The sequence below is a fragment of the Amblyomma mixtum genome, chromosome 3 (assembly GCF_055824585.1).
Source record: "Amblyomma mixtum isolate Tamu chromosome 3, ASM5582458v1, whole genome shotgun sequence".
In the NCBI taxonomy this organism is placed as follows: Eukaryota; Metazoa; Arthropoda; class Arachnida; order Ixodida; family Ixodidae; genus Amblyomma; species Amblyomma mixtum.
This window is the reverse complement of record NC_143014.1, coordinates 254,155,840-254,173,666: the sequence shown is the minus strand read 5'-3', so window position 1 is coordinate 254,173,666 and position 17,827 is coordinate 254,155,840. Positions and strand designations below refer to the sequence as shown.

The 17,827-nt window shown below is 44.2% G+C and overlaps 1 protein-coding gene across 1 annotated transcript in view; it reads right to left on the bottom strand.

Moving 5' to 3' along the window:
* Positions 1 to 17,827, bottom strand: part of LOC149354400 (nose resistant to fluoxetine protein 6-like) — a 65,976-nt gene that overhangs the window by 19,904 nt on the left and 28,245 nt on the right. The window contains exons 2-10 of the mRNA XM_089583315.1: positions 16,295 to 16,506; positions 14,366 to 14,477; positions 14,066 to 14,150; positions 13,866 to 13,957; positions 13,132 to 13,311; positions 11,106 to 11,199; positions 9,066 to 9,152; positions 1,802 to 1,973; positions 855 to 937 (exon numbers count right to left, since the gene is read on the bottom strand). Of these exons, the coding sequence (XP_089439441.1) occupies positions 855 to 937; positions 1,802 to 1,973; positions 9,066 to 9,152; positions 11,106 to 11,199; positions 13,132 to 13,311; positions 13,866 to 13,957; positions 14,066 to 14,150; positions 14,366 to 14,477; positions 16,295 to 16,506 (1,117 nt within the window). The remainder of the gene's footprint in view (positions 1 to 854; positions 938 to 1,801; positions 1,974 to 9,065; positions 9,153 to 11,105; positions 11,200 to 13,131; positions 13,312 to 13,865; positions 13,958 to 14,065; positions 14,151 to 14,365; positions 14,478 to 16,294; positions 16,507 to 17,827) is intronic.

Below are 17,827 nucleotides of genomic sequence, written 5' to 3'. Positions count from 1 at the left end.
TTTCAACATATTTCAAGTAAAATGTGTTTTTATTTTTTTTGCCCGGGCCGACCCACATCGTCGTCATGTAAATAAAGGTGACTTGACTTTCTTGTTCATTTACTCTGTATATGTGGTGGCCAAAGTTGAGAGCTGTAATAAAATGCCACAGCTGGCTGTTGTTCTTGTTAACAATACGAAAACGCTATTCGTTCAAGAAGGACCGTGAGAAGAAGAGCCGGTTACCGCCTGCAGACCGTTCCCAATGTCGATGAGCTATTTTTAAAGGCACCTTGTGGTTCTCTACCGGCTTCATGAACACCATATGCTGAGTCGTAGCGAAACTTACGTTAGTATCTGCTTGAATAAAAAAAAAATGAAGAAGACGTGTGGGATTCCCCTAAAACATTTGGCCAACACGATGGTGTCCTCCACATTGTCCCTGGCCATTTCCAAAATTTTGCGCGGGCCCCGCCCCCCAATTTGACCTCGACAATTTGGCCAAAATCAATTTCCAGCCACAATTGGCTGTGCCGAACACGACGGTGACCTCCAAAATTGGTCCGGGTCATTTCCAAACGCAAGTAAAGCCAAAAACTAATGCTTTCGCACTACATAAGGTTTAACCATGTTAAAACTCTGGCAACATTTCTATCTTCGTTACTGTGACGACAGTCTAAGCAGCGCTCATTTCTTTCCATCCAACCTCTCCCTTCTGACTGGCAAGATAAAGAGGAAAGCGGTGGGCTTCCTTTCATCCCATGCTCAACGTTAGAGAGTAGGTTTGTGTGTGTTACTGCACCACAGGCTACGCACACTCAGAACTGAGCGGAATAGGGTATGGCTGAAGATTAACACATTCAAATGTGTCTTACCTCTTTAGCAGCAGCAGAATAGGTAAACTGACAAGGAAGAACTGGAAGTCCATAGACATGTACCACAAGTGTCCAAAAAGAGGCTGCAATCAAAACAGAATGAAGACAGGTTCGCGGCCAGTTCAGTTGTGACATACTTTGGGACGATTTATCTATTCCTGTTTGAAAAGTCCGCTTTAGTTTCAACATATGCGATAATTACTTAATTATTTCGCTTTTGGAACATGGAGTTTCTTAGATGCAGAAATTGATGCTCGCTTTCCTGAGTCTTAGAAGCATGTCCAACATCCTTGGACCAAAATGTTGAGTAAATAAAACGTTGTAAACTACTTTTATGGAAATATTGAAGGGAATGGGCCATTCTTCCGCTGTTTAGTAAAATATTTCTTTTACATTTATTCCGTTGCTCGCGTGGAGCCGTTAAGACTGCCATTAAAAGAAATTGGGAACACTTTTGACGATCGCAAAGGCGTTAATAACAAAAAAATTCAAGCCTGTTGATGGCAATTTACGGATATATTGACTGTTATAGTGAAATCATAGAATATATGAAAAAACTGTGTTCATGAACTCTTTCCTGTTTAAAAATGCTTGTGTACAAAATGGCTGGGCATGGTTTCAAAACGGCACTCTAATTTGAGATTTCAACATGTGATTTTGCGGCAAGCACATCCAGTCAGGGAGTGAGAGGTCAAACTTAGTAACATAAAACATTACTGACAATGCACTGATAATTTTCTGCACTCTGCAATAAATTAGTGACACAGGTGATGCACTGAGAGAGGTAGTGCGTGTAGATCGAAGAGTTGTCAGGGAAACGATAGGCCACAGCGAAAACTTTGTCTATATGGCTACTTCCTGCAGTAATGTAGCATGCATAGATGATTTTGTAATATGTGCAGTGGCCAGTATAAATTATGCTTTGGGGTACAGCGAGTAAAACTTACAGGATCTGCTGTGAGTTTGAAGTCGTAATTTTGCACTTGTAGAAGCAGGTACAGCCACTGTCTCTGAAATTCGTCGTTGAACTTGTGGAAGTACGCCTTAGCGTCTGGCCCAGTGACGATAAGAGGCACCAGAAATAGACACATGAGGGCGAAGAAAAGTGGAGCCATGACTCTGCAAAAGAATGCGTCTTGTACTTACTTCCTAAAGCACATTGCCGAATCAAGATACTTAAAGTGATAAGTTGCAGTTGACTAATGCTCTGGGCGTGCTGAATAGGAAGCGAACACTGGCATCTGCCTTTTTTCCGCCTATAACGAGGGCGACGAGGTTTATCAGCTCGGGCCTTCTTACGGGACTTGCGAAGCGACACAGATTGCTTAAATATTTTGATGCAATAAGTCTTGGTAGCAATAGCAGCGGTTTTTTAATAGAAATCAAAGCGACGATCTGCGGCGACGGGGCGTCTCATTGCATGAGTGAACAGCAAGAACCTCGACTATCCCACTAGGGAAAAAGAGCGCAGGAAAGAACTAAAGGGGAAGGGTCCAATGCAATATGCATGGGATAGAATATGCATGGAATAGATGAGGAGCAGATTAGGCGAGACAAAAACATGGAAACGGCTGAAAAACATCTCTAAGGGCTCGTTTACAGTTGGACATTCGGCGACCAGGGCGAGTGAAATGCGCCGCCGCCGAAATGCTCCCTCGTGAACACTTCCCGTCCATCGCGTCGCCTCTCCCGGAGTACAGATGTATATTTAGAAAAGAGCATAAATTGGCGGGGGTCTACATACCATAACCGTATGCACGCTCACGTACGCTAAAAGCAGGTATTTTGCTAGACGTTACGCCGTTCTCACATTCTAACTTTTAGGAGAGCGTATGCAGAGACGCAGCGACAAGATCAGCCTAGTGGCGCAATCTTTTTTTTAGGATGGGAATCATTTTTATCAGCGAACGGACGCTCCTTTTAAGTCTACAAGAAGCCGAAGCATCACTCTCAATAAAAATAAGGCAAATTTATCACTAATACGTTTTCTTATAGGAGAGGTGAGACGGAGCGAAAGAGCGGTACCCCATGAATGAACCCATTGAAAATGGCATTAACAACAACGAACCAAGTTCGAATCGAGGGGTCCTTCTTCGAAGGGCGCCGCCATGTTTGCCGCTGCGGTAATGCAACTTCTTACTCACTTTCCTATTGGGCGATGGGAATCGGCGCAATTTTTCGGGCAGCAGAAATCGGTCTTGGACCTATCAGCCTTGCCGCACCGCTTTCCTCCTCGGTTGGCGTCAAAAGTGTCCGAATCCACTTCGCTTACCGAATTTTTAGACAAGTGTGAAAGGGCCTTAAGGCTCTGCAATGCGAGGGCGGGGCAGTGCGTGGAAGGAAGAAGCACGGCGTTCTTCACGCTGTCTAAAATATGCGTCGAAACGAGGATTCCTGGCAAGCGCGCACGTCAGTCATACTGCGACTACCGCTGATGGAGCTGCTGAGCTGTTGAGAAAAGCACAGGTGCATCCAGGGCCCTTGCAGGCAGACGAGATTGAGGTGAAGCTTAGAGCAAAATAAAGGATGGGAGAGACACCCGGGTAAGGGCAGGGGTGCTGTGCAAGGAGCAATGTCCACCGTCTCAGTATGCGTGACGACACGCGCCAGCAACAACCCACAACGACACGCGCCATCGTTTGAAATCTAAGATCTTCATTTTCATTGAGATAAGGATGTTGTCGTCGAAAAACCTCGCAGACACCGCCCTTAAATGTGTACGGCGCGCTCTACATGCTGTCAGTATAGTATATGCTCCTATGGAAGTAATGAGAAGCTACTAAGAGCCTGTATTCCTAATTTTGAAAACGCATCACTACTTCTTCAACTACTTTGACTCCTTGTTGCTACGTTGCTTTTAATTCTTTGCAACATCCGTAAAGGTGGTATTTCTACCTTACTACCTTGTTTCTACCTTGCTACTAAATCTTTACCACGTGTTTAAAAAACGGCACTCACGTTTTAACTTACTCTTGTTGCTCATCATTATCTGGCTAGTAATTGTTGGTTTAACCCTTCTGAAGAAGGTTATGGAAGATAAATGACAAAGGCAGTAGAGTGAATAACACGGTTCTCTAATTTAACGTTCTTGCAGCGTAATGTAGTTGTGCATATTTACCATCTTTCATTCGCAGGTTGAAAATCAAGGACAGTGACTCAGCTCAAGAGGTAAAAAGCCTTTGGAGGGCTAGTTTTTCGAGACGTGGAAGCGAAAATGGGATTATTCTGTGCATGGACAATAAGTGTCGAGCATTAGATACCCCTTTTCCGGTTTAAGCTTTTTTTTTTGCGCAGCTTTTCGTGTACCTTGTACCGATGTTCGCTTGATGTTATTGCCAATCATGCTCTTCGTCCAATTTTTTTCGGCATATTTCTTCGTACTCTAACTGCGCCACGACTATACTAACACTTTTACCGCCGGAGTGATTTTCGAAGCCATAACTCCTACGCGTCATGGCCCACTGGTGGGCCACCTTTAACATTCTTGGACGCATCTCGACAACGCACAAGCTGCGATGGTTTTCGGAAATCTTGAAACCACCAAGAAATGGCATAGTCTTTTTGAAAAATCAGAGCGGTGTCACGGGCTTCATCGTGCATCTCAATATTGGTTGCCACACGACATATACTCACGACTTGTGTCAATAGTGACTCGCGACGACGTGAACCTGTTATACCGGTAAGCTGTTGCCAGCCTAGTGGCGGTAGCCCTCGCTGATGTCGGCCACTGATCACAATGAATGCGTGCTGTTTTCCGTTTTGAGCAGTGCGAAATTAACACGTAACTCCAACTCACCATACCAAGAACATGATATGCAACAAGCAGTTACTAGGGTTTTTAGTTCGTGAGTACCACGACTTTTATTTAAAAGGGTACACCATGATATAGCCGGCCTTTATACACTGATTACTTTTATACATTAACTTCTGCAAATAAGGAGTAGATAAGTAAGGGTGTATTAATGTATATTTCGTTAGGGCTGTAGTCTGAACAAGGTTTTCGCACACAACTTGGTATCGATCATATGCTTTTTCATATCCATTCGGTAGGAGTTAATATATCAAATCAAATCAAACTGAGCTTTATTTTAACATCGTGATGTTGGGTGGGCACATACAAAAAGCCAAAAAGAGGCTTGACGGGGAATGTACCCCCCTGTACAGGGCAGAGGTGGTTACATCAGTGGGGTGAGTTACAAATAAACAGCAAAAAACATCATGTGGTATCTGCGTGCAGCAAAAGTTAATAATTGCATACGACCGACCACTATACAGGCTTATTAATGGACAGAACAGCAACAACAAAATAACAGCAAATGCATCCATTCAAATTCGTTAAGACGGTCATTTAAGCACCACAGGAGTTATATATACTATTAAGCATTTGAGGAACCTGAACTCGAAGCATTTGGCGACCATAATTAGTGCGGGAGCGAGGTATGTACCAATCATCGTTAGCTCGCGTAGTGTACGGTTTGTCTTTGGGGGTTAAGCGAGCTGGAATGTCGAAAAATGGGTTCTTGTTTTTTCGGTGGGTTTTATAACGACGAATTAATAACGTGTTGTAAAGTTCATTAACAGGTGTGATTCTTAATGAGGAAAAAAGCGGAGACGTGAGGGCATCGTAAGCTACGTTGGCAGCAATGCGAATAACTTTTTTTTGCAGATTTTTCAATTTTATTACGTTTGAGAACGTTGTCGTGCCCCATACCAAATGACAGTACATTAGATTGGAATAAAACAATGAATTATATAATAACACCTTAAGCTTCTGAGGCGATAAGAAGCGCACCCTGGAGATGATCCCTACTACTCTAGAGATTTTACCAATGAGATGATTGATATGATTATTCCAGAGCATGTTCTCGTGAAATATAACACCGAGATTTTTGATGGAAGAGACCATTTCTAATGTGTTGGAACCAAGTGTTAGAACAGGACTAAAATCAAGAGGTTTGTTTTTAGAGCGGAATATACTAGCCTTTGTTTTTGTCGCATTCATTTTCAAAGATGAAGATGTGCTCCAAATGAGTAGTTGATCAAGCATCTTGTTAGCCCTTTCTTGTAGTTCAGGTACTGTGGACCCAGTAAAAAAAATCTTCGCGTCGTCAGCATAAATAATATATGTGGCAGCTTTGTCAATGTTAATTATATCATTGATGTACAGGTTAAATAGTAAAGGTCCTAGTATGCTGCCTTGCGGGACACCTGCGCAAACAAGTTTAGGTTTGAAGTATAGCCATTGATGGTTACATGTTGCTGGCGGTGGTTAAGATACGTTTGAAGTAGTTGCAAGAAAACGCCGCGGAATCCGTAATGTTCAAGTTTTGAAAGTAGCGTAGCGTGATTTAATTCGTCAAAGGCTTTTGAAAAGTCAATAAAGACACCTAGAGTATATAATTGTTTTTCAAATGAATCCAAAATTATTTCTTTTTGAGCTAGGAGGGCTGATTCGGTAGATTTTTCTTTCGTAAAAGCAAACTGCGAGGCTGTTATGAGATCATGTTTGTTAATAAAACCGGTCATCCGATCATGTATTCATTTCTCTATACATATCGAAAAGACTGGAAGTATAGATATCGGCCTGTAATTTCCTAAATTATTTTTGTCTGCACCCTTGCATATTACAGTTACTTTTGAAGTTTGCAGCCCTTTTGGGAAGATACCTGACGAGAAAATTAGATTGATAATGTTAGGAGAAGGTAAGTGACGCCTTGCCGTCTACCCGGCGTCGTACGTAGGGGAAACGAAGAACTTCGCGGAAAGGATGAGCCAACATAAAGCGGACGTCCGTCACATGAATCGTCAACGCAGCGCCGTGGCCGAACACTGCAAAGGGTGCCACCACCCAATTGACTTCGATAGCACCATTGTATTGGAAACGGAAGCTACCCCAGGCAGAAGGCTTCTACTCGAGTCGTGGCACATTCAGCAAACACGAGAGAATGTTAATCGTTCCCTGGGGACTCTCCCCTCATCCTACGTCCATGGGCTGCGGCCATTGACCCGCACGTCCTCCACGCAGGGGCTTAGAAAGCCAAGCTGCGCTCGCCCGTAGTCACACCGTGAAGAAGGGGCCGAGCCGGTCCCGAAGCGTGGTGTTTTTCCTGTATTTTACATGGTTGGCGTCACTTACCTTCTCCTAACATTAAATTTCCTAACCAGACAGACTTCTGTCGAATGTTTTCTTTTTAGATGATAATGTATTCCAAGTGTAGTTTGGAAGAACTTCTATTTGGGCTAGATTCCAAGATTCCATTTTAGATTCCAAGATTAGATTCCATTTTCGAGTATTCCAAGTGTGACGCAATTATCTCTGATACATGCTTCAGTGGCTGAATCTGAAGACCGTCTACGTCACAGCTGCTTCTATATTGTACTGACTAAACCGTCTCAATAACTTCTTCTCGGGTGACGGGAGTTAAGAATGCACTCTCACAGATCTTGGGCCCCATATGTTCTAAGCAGTTATAAGAAGGACTTATAGAAGTCATAGATAAAAAAAATCGTTAAAGGCATTTGCCAACTCAGATTCGGAGAGCATTTTACCATTGGAAATTATCTCGGTAATAGTCGGCTTTCTGTTCTTAATTATTAAAGTATTAAAACGTTTCCAAACAACGTCCGTATTTCTTAATATTTCCGTATTAAATAGGTTGTTTATGTAGTGCCTCTTGGCCTTTTTTAGTATGGTGTTCACCTTATTTCGGTAGCTTTTAAACTTTTTAAGGTCCTCCGTGGCTTTAGTATTCAAAAAACGTTGATGAAGTGCATTTTTCACGCGAATTCCTATTAAGCATTATTTTGTTAACCATGGTTTTCGTGTTTTGGGTGTCCGTGTTCTTGTTTTATACGGAAGGCATTCATCATAAATATCTTTAAAGACTTGAAAAAATGTGTTATCTGCTTACTCGGACGGGATGCTTCCTCGGGATTGGGGATATGATTGGTTGTTGTTACTTTCAAGGGTTATTAAATTTTGCCACCACGCATCTTACTACCCCCACTTACTAACATGGCAGTCGCACATGGGATAAACAGTTACTACCAGTTCGTTAATTTAGCACTACGAGATTTGTTTTAAGATTTCGCGTCACTGTTTAGCAGGCAGAAACAGTATTTCAAGAAACCTTTAATAATATTGTATTGCTTCACTTTTAGAAGCTCACTCCGACTTTATAACTTACTTGGACTAGTGTTTTTAAGTTAATATCGTTTCATGTGAATGTAGCTGTAGTGTTGGGCTTTTGGCTATTGTACCAAAGCGGCCATTCTGCCATGCGTATGTCGGCTCACGATTTTTTTTTATTCTGAACGAGAATATTTCAGCCATGAATATCTTTTGTTGCTTCCCAATGGTGCTATGTGCACAAGTGTACCAGCAAAATTTCTTATATTATGGCGCTGAAAAACGGCCTCCGTTGTCACATAGCACTGCTGACACATCTTGTTCACATGTCGCGGCTATAAGACTGAAGTTCTTTTTGTCAAATGTGTAAGAAAATGAAATAATTGTTTCATACCACACCTGCTAAACCAACGAAAATAAAAATTTCGGGTGTAAAACAAACAACCCTAAGTGCTCAGCCTGCATTCAGGAAACCAATGTGAGATAATAGCATTATAACTAGGTAATGAGACCGAATTGGGCATAAGCTGCATATGACAGATCACCGAGGGCTGATATGGGCGACATATTGTACAGAACGGGTAGACGAACTTACATTTAAGCCGCTGTGATGGTTCAGTGGTTATTGTTCTCGGCTGCTGTCCCGAAAGACGCCGGCTCGATCCCTGCAGCGGCGGTCTCATTTGGATGGAGAAGAAATGCTAGAGGCCCGTGTACTCCGTGATGTCAGTGCATGTTAAAGAACTCCAGCTGGTCGAAGTTATCTGTAGCACTCCACTACGGCGCCCCTCATAGCCTGAGTCACTTTGGGACGTTAAACCTCCTAAAACCAAATGTACATTATTAAGGGCAGAAAATATAAATGCCCTGGACGGCGCAGGAAAAGGGGCGAATACTGTTCACATGGGAGCGTCTCTACGCCTGCAGTAGATCTAACTCGGTTGATCGGGACAGGGGTGACCCCTATGATGACTGCTCGATTGATTGTGACTATTGCGCATTATCCGCGTCTTTCTATGCGCATATCTTTGCACGTCTAGGTCCACGGCGTTATCAGTGGTTCCACACAATATTGCACTTACCTGATTATTCTTCTGACTGCGGCAAACAAAAAGACGATCACTCCATTCCTTTTTTGCCTGTACACGACGAAAGCTAATAGAAATCCGCTGAAAAAAAAGCATTCGAAATATGAGTACAGTGGTGGCTGGCTATACAAGAACAGGTAAGTATTTCTGCAGCACCAATTGCTGCAAACCACGCTTTCTGTACGGTACACATTGTTCACTGATAGGTCACTGCGTGCATCTTAAGACAAATTAATGCAAACGTTATCGTTGCCTTCTACGCACACCTCTTGTAACTTAGTCTCTGCCACTGTGTCTTATCTGCTGTCTAGCGAAACCGACCTGTTTACTGAAACGTTCATTATGCGAGGTAACTTTCATGACGGTAGCTCGAGACGTGGGTCTAGCTGCCTCTATGACGCCCTGTGGCGTGGTTAAAGCCACAGCTGCGTGGTGTCAGCTAACCAGGCTGATGTAGCCATGCTAACAAAGATCACATTGGAAACAGCTACGGCGCGTCAGCTGTTCAAGTAGCGTGTTTAAAATAAAGGTCTTAAAATCGGTGCTTGAATGGCGGACGTAAAAGTACTAGCTGGCCAGTATTGATGCTCCTTTAACTGGTAATTATTAAAATGTAAAGGCTGCGGACAGGCACGACCCACTGCTACAATTGAAAAAAAAAAAGTTTGGCAACGAAAAAATCTAAAATTGACGTGGTTGTTCCGAAGCCTCTGCGTGCAAGATCGACCAGATATTGGTCACTGCTAAGCTTTCTTTGGTGGCTGTCGGAATCGCTGGCCTTCAGAATACCCGGCTCAGCAGTGAGCTTCCAGGCTGCCGTGACTGGCCAGCGGATTGCTGCCGACCGGTGAGAGAGCAGAATTTTTTTATGAGGATGCACAAGCGTTTTTATTGGGCCGACCCAAAAGACTTAAATCCGCAAGGTTGTTCGTACGTAAGAGAAGCTCGTGCCTTCTCAGTGCTGGTACGCCCGGAGAATTCCGACAGAAATCACAGCTACACCGGAGTCATCGGTAAATTACCAACGTTTATTTCAAAACAGCTGCGTGAACTTGACCCTTCACTGTCTGATAGTCAGCAGCCGCTTCGATATCGCAACGCATTTTTATAACGGATTCAGTGGAAGGCGTGCGGGGGACTTCTCGCCCAAGCTGGCCTAAGTGCGGATGGCATATGAGTTGAATTTGGTGACCGACTGGGCCTGGCCATTGTACGATCTTATATACCTGGTGGGCCGCCTTGAGAGAGAGAGGACAAAGGGGCTGGCGGAAATAAAGACATGAAGCCCCTGCTCCCACACCTTCAAACCGCAGATGTTCACAAGCAAGGCACCTTCCAAAAGCCGTCCATGTATTCGGCCTTCCTGTCCATTCCCTGCCCTCAAGAAAAATAATTTGGCGACAGCACTTATCGGCTATGTTCAGGACTACTCCACGACTGCTTTTCAGTAATGTTTCTTTGTGTGCGTGTGCACTCTTGCTAAAGACGAGTTAGCGCGCGTTGAGTTGGTTCTATTGCAAGTTATCTGGAGCGGTACTAAGGCCCTGTGTTTTCGCAGCGGCTAGGCTGCTTCTGTAACGGCATTTTCTTATCACGTATTTCAGTTTACTCCTTGCACCAGATAGCTCGACCGTTACGTAGCACCAATGGGGCAACGTTCCTCCCCGAACATGCCTGTGCTCATGACTGTCAAGCTTTCACAAATCCCTAAACATCTTGCAATGATATACGGTAGGACTCGCGCTTATGCTCTGGCGGCGGATGAATCGCGATTGCTCGCATCCATGGCTTGGCTGATGGACATAGCTGGACTTGCAGCCAGCCGTTGGCTGCCATGACGATGCCACGCGGTCATGGGAAGATCCGGCGTCTCATACAAGCTCCTCCGCAGTTTGTAGTGTGATTGAGAAAGTGGGGATGGTCAGGAGAGGATGCAGCAGATACTACAGGAAGATAAATTTGAGGGAGTTGTGTGTGCGCGCCGCGTGGCTCTTGCGGGATGAAGGCTTTTCTGAAGCACGTTGTAATACACACCTCAAGAAGAAGAAGCAGTCGACGCTCATAAATCCCACCATTGTCAACATGTTCACCCAGTTGTCGCTGTATACTACGACGTTCACCATGTGGGCTGATGAGGAAAAAATGAGCGTAAGTAGCTTTTTCCATTGCTCTGTGCGTACAGCGTACACGCTGTGCTGCGCTCTGAGTAAACATACAATTAAATGCACCACCTCGGCAAATTTGGACTGCGGTATTCTTTAATGCACGCTGACTTGCACAACACGTAGGTCTTTTTCCGCAGCGCCTTCATCGAAAGATGGCAGCCGCGGTCGTGATTGGACCCCACGACCTAAGGTTCTGTACCCCGGCGTCAAAGGCACAGAGCTATATAGCCGCGGATAAATAAGAGTAAGCATTTTCTTGCGCTTCTGGTCGCGCATGAATGCGTCGACAGAAACTTGCAGAGCGCTAAACAAGTTCGTGCAATCTACGCAGTGCATGCTCATGGTTTTTTCCTCTTCGCATTAGCTTTCCGTCGGGCCCACGCATGCTAGCTTTAGTGTCGTCGCCTTACGTGGTACTGTGACTTAGGTCAGTAATTTTATTATTGCCTTAAACTAAATAGTTCTACCTCGCATATTTCTTCTATTCCTTGTTATCGCAGTAAAAATTTTCTCGGCTTCCGTATTTTACCCTCATTACAACAGAGAGAAGTATTTAAACTACTCGATTTGAAGGCGCGTTGTTAATAATAGCACTGGCACCAAACCATTTATGCATCATGGCACCAAAGCATTTATGCATCATTCATGCATTGGCTTTGACAAAAAGAAAGGTGCAGTGTATAACTGTCTGAATTCGAGGTAGACTTCAACCGCAAGGGGGAAAAGAGAGGAATAAGGGCCGAAGAAAAAGAGTTGGTGTCAATACGCGCTGCTCGACCAAGCCGAGGGCCACGGGGTTGGGTATACTATGCGCTGCACACCAAAAGAGGCGAACGAGGCTGAGCCCAATATTCGACTAAAAAATGCGGCCGATGTCTTCTCAAAGCTCGACTTCAGCTTTTTCTCAACACTCGACTTTTCTACACCGCGTTTAATGCTTGCATCTAGCCTCGAGGGTGAGATATGCTGTCAGTTTTTGTTTCTGGAATGAAGCGCCGCAGAAGTGCTTTGCAAACGGGCGCGCTTCACTTACACTGCGTTTCGTCAAACGGATGACCATTTAACCACACTTTAAATTGTGGATTCTAAAGCCACCTGATCATGGTTAACGGCAATGGCCATCATCAGCAGAGAGCGCAATATGGAAGAATAAAAAAATTAGCTGTGGCTTAGCTTAAGCCCGGTAATTGCGAAAGCAATATCCGTACCTACGCCATGGTTCAGCTGGTAGTGTAGCTGGTGGTGGTACTTGTGGTTAGACTTGTGGTGATGCATCGATTATACAATCCAATCCAATCCAATGTAATGTAGTCTAATCTCATCTAATCTAATATAATATAATATAATGTAATCTAATCTAATCTAAACTAATGCAATCCAATCCAATACAATCCAATTCAATTCAATCCAACCAAATCCAATCCAATATAATATAATATAATATAATATAATATAATATAATATAATATAATATAATATAATATAATATAATATAATATAATATAATATAATATAATATAATATAATATAATATAATATAATCCAATCTAATCTAAGGCCGCCTTTGGTGGCACCGCCACTACTCGCAGACGGCGCGAGATGATCGCCCAGCTCTTCGGCGTGACGTCACAAAGAGGTCATGCGAAAGGTCATTTCATGTGTACCGCCGTCGCACGGCAACGGCTTGAAAGTGCAAGTAGTAAAGCTTTCGCTTTAAAAACTGCTGCGAGGAAAGCCTCAGCATATCCCCCTTTGATGCTGTCGTGTGCGCTTGTCATTGGCGAAGGCAATACAGGGACGAACCGGCAGCTTCTGCGAAGATCGCAGAGTATATATATGCTCTTATTTTAGCAGGATCTAGCAATCGTTGGTTTAAAGGACAGAGGGTCACGTACTCCAAACTTCCGAAGGGGCACCGTAGCAGTGTCCAAGAACGATGTAGACAGTACTGAAGAACCGGATGCCATGTAGGAACGTCATGCTGTAGGCGTCAGAGCTCTTGGTCCTCGCAATTTGCAGCATCATGCGCGTATTAGAGACCACAGAGAATGACGTCAGAACCGATAGGATAACATCTGAAACGAAGTAAGGAGTGAAAAAGACCTAGTTCAAAAGCGTTCATATTTGGCTTAAAAGAGCCTCATTGTATGCTCTTCCAGAAAAATAAGCTTTTTCTTCGAGCCAAATTGCCGATAGCGGGTTTATAAACTGGGCCTGCCTTATATGTCGGCATTAAGTGAAAAATAAAACGAGAATATGTTTGTCTACGTCGCGAAAAGCATCCTCTGTTAAAAAAAATCCAATACAGTTCAAAACAACTTGAATAAAAGGTAATAATTTTTCAGTGGCCGCATTATTCATTACACCGTTACCAATCGGGATTAAAAAATTAGGTAGGTAACGGGCTCTAGATTTAAAGGTGCAGCGCAGAATTTGCGCCGAACTCAAAGGTCTGCGAAAAACCGCGAGTGTTTACGGCCTGGAGCAGGAGCTCACTTCAGTTCTCGACAGTTATTTCCTTTGTCAGTCGTAACAGCACCTTCAAATTTCGTAATAGGGCAACAAAAAATTGTCATTTCGTTTTATTTAAGTGAATAGTTGATGTCAACAAATATTCAAAGATTTTTACCTTTCCTTCTCTCCTTCTCGTTTCTTCGCAAGCTGTACACATCAACGGCAGTTCCAAGTACTATCATAAGGACTAGTGTGCCAAGAAATGCTCTGCAGAAAGAAAGCAGCATTAAATAGCTTGCTGCTGTTCGAAGATTAACCCGGACGAATTGAGCGGCTAAGTCGAACGTTCCTGCGCAGTTCCTTGAATATACTTACAAGATAGTAACCTGAGCTGTTGTGATGCGGGGAGCAAGGCTTGTGACGCAGTTTGTTATGGTAACATCTATGGTTTCAGGAAGCACTGCAGAGGCAAAGGAAGACGCATCACAAACGCAAAACTTGATCAGATAGGCCGTCACTCTGCTTTTCTTTTTTGCTCACAAATAATGCTTTACTTGGTTGCAGCAGCCAAATGAGAGTTTTTTGCCGAAATGAATAAAAATGGCCGATCATCACAGTGAAGCGGGCAATGAATTTCGGAGAACCATGCACAGCTTGAATGCTGTGGTGACGTACCTGCTTTTCCCATCAACTGTAGTTCCTCCTGACTGCAGACATCGAGCACACAAATGCCTAATCGGACGATTGGAATCCTCTGCTCATAGATATTGCCTCGAAATCTTGCAACCTGCGCTGAAAAAAAAAGCCTGTCATAGGCACCCGACCTTTCGCTTACCTGACCTTTATGTCTATGCTTCTCGCTACAGGGCCAATGAGACTAATACCGGAGGCAGTCAGATGGTTCTCCGAAAAACCACTTGGCTGTCCGGCATGCAGTGGTCGACACTGACAGTTGCCGACAACATAATAAAGAGCAACACTATAGCCAAAGTTGGGGGTACATATTGAAGGCAAACAGCGCAACGACGCAGACAGAGTGGAAGAAAACACAGGACAAGCGCTGACTCACAACTGAAATTTATTCAAGGAAAGCAGTACATTTTACAGAAAAAGTGGCCAACTAATCAGCTAGTAGACAGACAAAACCCATATCTCTACGTGGCATCGAGGTATGCAACCTCAGTTGTCATATAACGAAATAGATTGCTTACTGACGCATAGCCTTGTTTTTTTCTTCATGTGATATGCTTCCGTAATCTCACGTGTTAATCGAGACATTTTTAATAAAATGTACTGCTTGCCTTGAATAAATTTCAGTTGTGAGTCAGCGCTTGTCCTGTGTTTTCTTCCACTCTGTCTGCGTCGTTGCGCTGTTTGCCTTCAATAATAAAGAGGGAGCGCCGGGCTGTATCTGCATAGTGAGCTGCAAAGCGGCTTTGTTGAACAAGGCTGGTCTTTTCGTAGTAATAATGCAAAAAGAAACAAGGGAACGCTCTAATGGTGGTTACTGCAAACGACGTGGGCTCGGCGTGTTGCCTCAGTAGTCGGTAATGTCAGGTAGAATGTTAGTATGAGAACAGAGTAGTGTTTTTTTGACTAGTCTTATTTCCTGTCTTCACGTGACTGACTTTATTCAGTTGTGCGAAAAAAAGCGCCTCTTGCGCGTTTAATTTTTCGCTTCATTTACTTTCTAAAAGTTTGTTTCCCTTGAAATTTTCTACGCACCACAATATTTACTCACGTCAGAAACTACTCACTGGCCTACAGAGGCAATATCCAGATAGTACGTTTGTAATCAAGGCTCAAAGATATTTGATCCCACAGCTTTATTACAGCGCACCACTATGAGACGATGTCTCAGTCCCTGCTGATATCAGTAGGAAATCGCAATTGGGCACCAGTTTAAAATGCGTGTTTAATTCGTTCGCTTTGAATTGAAAGTTGTGTGAGCGCTCGATTTAACTCATGCTTGTTCTCTCGTCACGCTCATCGCGCAAGTCAAGTTTTCGGTGCACTTCCTGTGGACACGCATCACTGCAAACCTAAGACAGTTAGGCCGCTTCAATAACAGCGCGTTGTTGAATTATGCGGAGAGAGACAGGGAAAAAGTGGCGCATGCAGCACTTAGCTGACACGAGGTGTGTGAAGAAAGCATACTGAAGGGATAGGGAGACGAACGTTAGCAGGTAGGCAAGCGGGTATGGTGCACGTCTACAGAATAAGCGGCACTCCCACACCGCCCAGATTGAATTCATCACATCAAAATTCACGCTAAAGAAAGAAATATTTGCTAAGGATGTTTCACACTATCAGCACTAGCCATCTCTACAGCTGGTGGCAGCATACTCAAACTTATGAAGGGGAAGCTTTACATCCGGCCTGTTTTCCCCGTACCCCGAGCAGTGCTTCCGGTTGGGGGCAAGCACATGATAGATGAGCTTTTCGTCAAAATAGATGAAAGTGATGGAGAGTATGGTGAAAATTGATAGTTCGTTTGCTTCGCACGTCAAGGGTATTTAACTTGATAAAACTATAGCGAACTGTCATGACTATACCATAGTCATGAACTATAGCGAACTGTCATCTAGAAGGCGTGATTCTCACCCGTGGATGCGTGATAGACATAGCTGCGGCGAGGAGGTCGTCCAGGTCGGTTCTGTTTCCGCCGTATGCCATCACGTTGCAGTATTGGCCCCGCGCTGTCTCGTGACCGTACTCATTGCGCACCACGGTCTCTACGCATTCGTCGAAGGCGCCCAGGTCTGCTCGGGCAGACGTCAGAAGTCCGCTTGGGTACTTTCCGGTGGCGTCAATCACTGCGCGAAAAAAAGTATTCCTTAGACCAAGTGTAAAATATTTTCCCCTGTGGTCGCACTGCTGTACACTGGTCAGAGAAATAGAAAACCAATTCTTGGTGTCAAGGCTGGTCTTACACCTTTACCAGGCACCGGAGAATTGGAGAAGCCTTTTTTTTCGAATTTATTAGAGCTAAAAGAAGGAGCCCACAGCAAACCATGAATACTGGTTTTCGAGATGTTCCAAGCGAGTGCTCCACAAATGAAACAGTTCTGCGGTACAAAAATTATGACGCAGCTCAGACGCATCAGTGCATTAACTATGTTTGACCGCCGAATAAGGATTGCCTTTAGTGAAGACAATCACCTGGCATATAACTGTAATAGGAGCTGCTCCACTGCAGTTTTCGTTGTTTTGAGAGCTGTGCGAAATTCGTGAAATTATTCAAGTTAAAAGCATGACGATTTTTTCAGTAATTGCAGGCAGTCTGCTTGCTACAGTAATCAGTTTTCATCTATCTTGCGCAACCTTAATTTACAGTACCAATACATTAATGCTACAATACAGAGTAAAAAAAATTATGGCTGAGGCTTAGCTAAGGTTAAGCCTAGTCAGATGCGAAGCAAATTGGTGGCTAGGCTTGGTAATACATGGCTTTCCTTGGTTGCATACTTGGTCATTTTAATACAACCACTAGAAGCCTTCGTCGAGGGGGAAGACAACGGCATGGCTACAGCGGAACGCCGACTAACCCCGAGACGCGCGTTGGGTGAGCGCCTGGATTGCCACGGAAGCCGCGTCTGCCTGCCCGGTGGAGCGAGCGTTTCACCTACACCGAGTGTGAACACGCGTTCGAAATGCGCGGGAATGCCGCTCGAGGACATTCCGGCGTCTGTGCGATGGCATCGTCACGACGACGTCACGGTGTCACGTGGCGTGACGGCGTGACCCACGGCGACGGCGCGAGGTGGAGGCCGCCTCTCTCATCCGATGTCACGTGGTGTGACGTCACGGTGTCACGTGGTGTGACGTCTAGGGGTCCCACGCCGACGGCGTGAGTGGTAGCTCTAGCAATATGCTTCGCATAAAAATGACATTCGCTCTCAACGACGAATCAGTAGGGCTAATTACAAAGTATTCACCCCTGCCAGTAAACTTAATGATGATTTTACAGGTACCGCAGTTCGCCCTGGATCCATTTGAGCTCCTTTGGCCAGAACAGTAGCTAATATTTTCTCTCCAGCTGTAAAGACTCAATATTTTTCTCGCCTGCTTCAGAAGTGGTTTCCAAAATAAATTCTCTTAGAAACATGTGTTTCCCTGGTGATGAAGAAACTGTTG